Below are 6,303 nucleotides of genomic sequence, written 5' to 3' on the forward strand. Positions count from 1 at the left end.
ATTTTGTCCCAAAGCTCTCCATCAAGAGAGAACCCAGTTTTTGGAAATTCAGGGACATTTTTGCTTATCCATTTAAGAAAAGTAGCTAATACTGAAGTAGATATAGGCTGATTCTGAAACTTTAAAACTATCCGTAATACTTAGTGATTTACTTGTTGCTCCTTCGTTAGTGAACTCCCCATAGTTGCAGACTGCTCACCTTCTGTCCTTCAGAACGGTGCGGGCGCACGTGAAACAATCTCTCCAAAGTTCAGTCAGGTGGCGCTGCTGGACTGGGCTCTCTCAGCCTCAGCTTGATTTGTTCCACACAGTGGGCGCCATTTGCAGCATCTGATGCGCAGACTCATGTGAACAATCCAAATTCTTTATTATAAGTTCTCACATCACTTATATACATTCACAAGTTTCCCTTTTTAGCTTTCCCATCCGCCCTTACAACTTTCCCATCCACCTTTACATGTCAACAGTATTCCTCAAACACTCCTTAACCATGCATGCAGGTGCTTATCCAGTCAGAGCCATGAGTCGTTCCAAGCCATGGTCTCTTCCTCCAATCACACTCATCATCACGTGGCCATCACGTAGCTTACTTGACTTTTTCCTCTTCTTCTGGAGGTGTCCTTGGTTCTAATGCTGTTTATCTTGCTTCACAGCTGCTGCTCTGAATAGTCTTTCTTGTATTCCCACACCTAGATAGGCAACGCAACGTGCCACTGTTATGGATTGGGCCACCCATCTTAGGAATATGGGATAGACCTTCTACCCACCCTTGAATAGGTAGTGTTGTCTTTACTACTACCTCTGCTGTTTGTGTTATTGGCTCTACTGCCTGCAAGTCAGAGTATTTTATCAATAATGGCACTGGGTGAGACTGTGTGATTCTGTGTTTGATTTCTTCTTCCCTGACCAAACGACTTCCAAAAATTTCACTGACAATGCAGGCCCTTGAAACTTTTGTGGGTTGTTAGCCCACCCTTTTTCTTGTAGGTAGTTCAATAGCGAGCCTACTGCTTTTTCAAGCGTTTCCAAAGAGACATAAGTCAGCATTAAGTCATCAATATGATGATATAATTTGACATTATCTGGTTTATCCCACCCTGCCAAGTCACAGGCTACCAAATTATTGCAATAAGTTGGTGAATGTACGTGACCATCCTGACCTCCTGGGAGTCTATACAGTTTCATATTAGTGGTCTGGTGCAGCTGGGGCATCCGAATGGGCTTGTGCTTTGCATAGCCCTGCAGAATTAACTGTACCGCCCAGACACTGATACTCCTAATTCGTAACCTGAACTCTCCAATATTAGTTTGGAGAGTCAATCCTCAAAATATATCTATGCTCAATATATACTCCTGTATTGGCACAATAGATACTTTGCACTCCCAAGGAGGCAGGCACTCAATACCCAATTTTAACTAGGTTTGCATCACAGGGATCATTTTCCCCCATATCCTTTTATAACAGCTCATGTACCAGGAAACTTTGATGGATCACTGTAGACTATGTGTCTCAGCTCCTGTGTCAACTAATGCCGTTATTCTTTGTATAATTTTTCAGGGCCAGTATATTGTCAATTCTAAGTAGGGCCTCTGTAGTGGAATTCCTAGGTCACAGCCTGAACTATTATGTGAACATGTGAGTGCCTAGAGCAGGGGGAGCCTAGGTCCACCCTTCTTCTCTCCCCATCTCAGCAGTGCTTCCAGGAGTGCATATGCAGTCAGAGTCTACGTGGGTTTCCCCCCTCTGCTCCTCCCTCTCTTCCGGTGTGCCAGGATTCGAACCAGAGAAGGCTACATTCCTGAGCTCACTCTCTTTTCCAAACTGTTGCTGGGAGGGGTGAGTTAATTCCTCTTTCTTTGGTATCTTGTTCTATAGCGCCTATATCTCAAAGACTCTGTCATCGCCTTTGCTTGCCTTACAGACTCTAGTCCCCTTTGGAGGCCCCAATCCTCAGAGGACCTTGCCCCCCCATACCATGAGTTGAGAAATCCCTAGGTCATCTTGTGGAGGCCTGGCCATGGCTTCCCAGGCCCCCTGAGGTGGCAGACATTTCTTAGATGGTATTAGGACATCATCTAGCCTCCATGCTTGTGGAGGAATCTTATCTATAATCCTAACACCTCTTAGTGTGGGAAGGTGTAAAACGTTTCTCATTTAATTGCTTCCACAGGTTTAGGAGGACATGGGTAGGTTGTTTATCAGTATTAGTAAGCTGTATCCCAGCCCATACGGGTTCATTCCACATTTGCTTTTGTGAGAGACTCACAGGCCCTGACTGTGGTATTCTCAGGGGGGTCTTCAGGCTTGGACTTCCTGAGGTCAGTATTCCTTTTTCCTGTATTTCTCAAGGCGCTTCTCTCAGGCGCTTGGTTTCTCCAAGGTCAGCCACTAATTGAGCGGCCTGTTGAATTACGGCATCGTAGGCCACCAAAGAATTTAAGATTGCTATGAGTGTCCCATAGTGATGGGGAGGGAAGCTTGCTGTAGAAACAATTCTCTCATTTTCGCAGTGAATTTGACCAAGTCAGGACTTTCAAAAGTGCCCTCATAAATGGCTTCTCTCATACCGTGCTCCCAGACATAGTTCAGCAGCTCTTCCATGGAATTCCATAAACCACTATGGGTGGATATATCTGGTTTATTAGTCCAAGTCATAGACTCATAGAATCATAGAATCACAAGGTTGGAAAGGACCTACAAGATCATCTAGTCCAACCGTCCTCCACCATTGCTACCCCTAAGCTACTAAACCACATCTCATAGCTCCTCATCCAGGCTATTCATCAGCCATCTCTTTCAGAACCCTAGGATGGATATCATCCCTCCCCATGGACTTACACACATTCAGTTTCACGAGGAGGATTTGGACTTGTTCCACTGTTACAGTGGGACAGAAACCACTCCCCACACCCTCACCTAGAGGCTCATGGTCCTGGCAGACATGGGAAGCCTGACCACCCGTGAAGACTGAGGCAAAGCACTCATTGAGTACCTCAGCTTTTTCTATGTCTGAGGAAGCCAGCTCCCCATTACCTTTCATCAGAGGGGGAACACTCTCACTGGCCTGTCTCCTCCTGCCTATGTACCTGTAGAACCCCTTGTTATCTTTCACATCCCTTGCCAAGTTCAGATCCATCTGCACCTTGGCTTTCCTAATCCTATCTCTACACACATGGACAACAGCTCTGTATTCCTCCCAGGCTACAGAACTCTGCTTCCACATCCTGTACATTTCCCTCTTTTCCCTCAGTTTAAGCTGCAGGTCCTTGCACAGCCACAAGTCGCCTGCCTCCCCTGCTCGACTTCTTTCTGCTGAGGGATGGAGAGCCATTGCACTCTCAGAAGGGTGTCCTTAAAGAGCTGCCAGCTCTGTTCTGTACCTATGCCCTTAAGGACAGTTTCCCAGGGGATCCCACTCAGCAGTTCCTTGAGCAGCTGGAAGTTTGCTCTCCTGAAGCACAGGGTCCTGACTGCCAGGCCTGTATTCTTCACACAATTACTTGTGTGAGATCACAAACTCCACCAGGGCATGGTCACTACAGCTCAGGCTGCCTCCAATCTTAACCTCTCTAATGCTCTCCTCCACATTGGTGAGCACCAGGTCCAGTAAGGATTTACCTCGGGTTGGTCCATTGTTGTGGTTTTGTGATTTTTTTTGTTGTCAGTATTCCACATCAGAACATCATGTGGACCAGTGAGAGTTAACGAGTTAATGTTCTGGTTCTGTTTACTGCCTTTTATGGGCATTTTGAGTATCCTGATGGGAGGGAAGGGGGCATCCCTGGAGGACCTGGTGGGAAGAGGAAGTGAGGTGGAGCTCCGGACAGGACCCCAGCATCTGCCTCTCCCTCTGGCCCTAGATCAGCCATCTCAGCTTGCTGCGGAGAAAAGCACATGCTTCCCTCGCAATATTGTGATTTGACTCAAAGTTTGGGTACTCTCATCTCTCTCATTTTGTTTGATTTGGTTAAGTTTAGTAAATTACCATTCCTCCTCAGATAGTTGCCATTGTGTTTTTTCTCTTTGTTAAAACTATCTGCTAGCTCCCTGCCATTCCCCCTCTCCCAGAGCCGGCCGGGTCACACAGCAAGCCTTTAGTACTACCCCTTTTTTTTTTTTTTCCCTTCGCAACTTTGTCTCTTCTTTTTCTTTTTCCCAGGGCCTGTGCCCCCCTGTCACGGACTTATATCTAGGGATAACCCTGTGACATCCATCTTTTAGCTGGACCAGGAAGTTATCCTCGACAGACTCCAGGAATCTCCTGGATTGTCTGCCACTCACCGTGCTGCTATCCCAGCAGATATCCTAGTGGTTGAAATCCCCCATCAGGACAAGAGCCTGTGAACATGACACCTCCTACAGCTGAAGCAAGAAGGCCTCGTCAACAGGCTCCCCCAGTCAGGTGGCCTGTAGTAGCCCTCAACCACTCAAATGCCCTTTACTGGACTGATCCTTGATTTTAACCCACAAGCTCTCAACCTGATCATGGCTGTTCCTCAGACACAGCTCTTCGCAATCTATCCACTTCCTAATATAGAGAGCAAGTCCCCCACCCCTCCTACTCTGTCTATCCCTTCTGAAAAGCCTGTAGTCCTCAATCAGGGTATTCCAATCATGGGATTCATCCCACCATGTTTCCGTGATAGCAATTAGGTCATGCTTTTCCAATTGTGCCACGGTTTCTAGCTCTGCCTGTTTATTTCCCATGCTGTGTGCATTGGTATAGAGGCATTTCAGCTTGGCTATTGGCCTCATTGCCTTCTTGGAGGAACCCTCCCTAATACCTCCAGGACAAGTCCGGGGTTGACCCTTACCGCCTCCCAAGGTGAGTGTTCCTATGCACTTCTCTGTCACCCAGTACACCCCCTTCCCCCATCATATCTAGTTTAAAGCCCTGCTAACCAGCCCAGCCAGCTTGCTCCCAAGAATATTTGTGGCCCTTCTAGTCAGTCGGCTCCCATCCGTCGTCAGCATTCCCCCTTTCTTTCTCAAGGCTACATCCAAAACCATAGTACTCAAAGCCCTGGGTGCAACACCATTCGCAAAGCCATTCATTCAGCGTGTCCACCCTCCTCCTTTTGTCTGGGTCCCAGTCACCAACTGAGAGGACAGAGGAGAACACTACTTGCACTCCTGATCCCTTCAGCAGTCTTCCCAGTGCCCTGAAGTCCCTTTTTATCCCAAGAACTTATTTTGCCTACCTCTTCATTTCCAACTAGTAATGGATAATAATCAGAGGGCTTAACCAGACAAGTGATGTTCGTAGCAACATCTCTCACCTGGTCCCCAGTCAGGCAACACACCTCCCTGTGGGATGGGTCTAAACAGCATATCACACCCTCGATTCCCCTCAGAAGGGAGTCCCCTATAATGACAGCCCTTCCTTGTTTTCTTACCGACATTGTAACGATACAGGGATCCTGCGTGGATGTACTTTCAGAGACATCCACATCCCCCTGTCCCTCCAGCTCCAGAGCCTCATACCATTTATGTAAGGGCACCTGGGAGGGTGGGACAGGCTGAGGGGCAGTCCGCTTGCTGCCGAAAACAGGGACTTGTTTCCATCCCTGGCTGTCTTTGATGTCACCCTGTCCCATCTGGACGTGAGAGGGCAGATGATCCTCCACTGCTTGAGGAGCATCTCTCCCACGCCCTTCCTGTAGGGATGACAGTTTGTGACTCCACCAATCAATCTCCCTCTCACAATCCCATATGCTCCTCAACCTTTGTACTTCCTCCTCTAGCTTTACCACTAGGCTGAGGAGATTATCTACCTGCTCACACTGCATGCAGGTGGTATCCCTGCTGCCCACCTGTAGCAGTGACAGGGCCAGGCATTCTCCGCAGCCTGAGACCTGAACTACAGCATGGACATTCATGCTTTCAGTCTGAGTTTCCACATCCCTTTTAGCAACAGCTCACCACTCTGTGGTGACCATGGTTGCACCTCAGTATGTTGAGATAGCAATAACCTGTTGAGTGACGTGTTACGTGTTAAGTCTTAAATCCCCTCCTATATGGCAAGGTTCCCTGCCCTGCCTGCTTGCCCTGCCTGCTAGTCCTGCCTGTGGAAACTGCCTTGCATACTGCTGTGCCGCGCCCTTCTGATGTGACATGCACTGTTTGCCCATTCTGTTTGTCGCACTCCTGGTTCGCTGGGCTCTGACCTTTATTCACACGGGGAGGGGTGCTGCTGACACACCTTGCTCCGTCCATACACATGAGAGTAGCCGTGCTGCCAGGGGTGGGCTGCCTTCCTCTCTCTCACCTTCTTAGAGCTTCTTAAATGTGGTGGTGCTTTT

General features: G+C 48.1%; 1 protein-coding gene across 1 annotated transcript in view; it reads right to left on the minus strand.

Annotated features, from left to right (window-relative positions):
• The window catches only part of LOC100548372 (ubiquitin-conjugating enzyme E2 R2-like), a 35,454-nt gene extending 30,051 nt beyond the window's left edge, over positions 1-5,403 (minus strand). Inside the window, exon 1 of the mRNA XM_031557458.1 lies at positions 5,398-5,403. Coding sequence (XP_031413318.1) covers positions 5,398-5,403 — 6 coding nt within the window. The remainder of the gene's footprint in view (positions 1-5,397) is intronic.
• Positions 5,404-6,303: the final 900 nt, after the last annotated feature.

This window comes from Meleagris gallopavo, chromosome W (genome assembly GCF_000146605.3).
Source record: "Meleagris gallopavo isolate NT-WF06-2002-E0010 breed Aviagen turkey brand Nicholas breeding stock chromosome W, Turkey_5.1, whole genome shotgun sequence".
Lineage (NCBI taxonomy): Eukaryota > Metazoa > Chordata > Aves > Galliformes > Phasianidae > Meleagris > Meleagris gallopavo.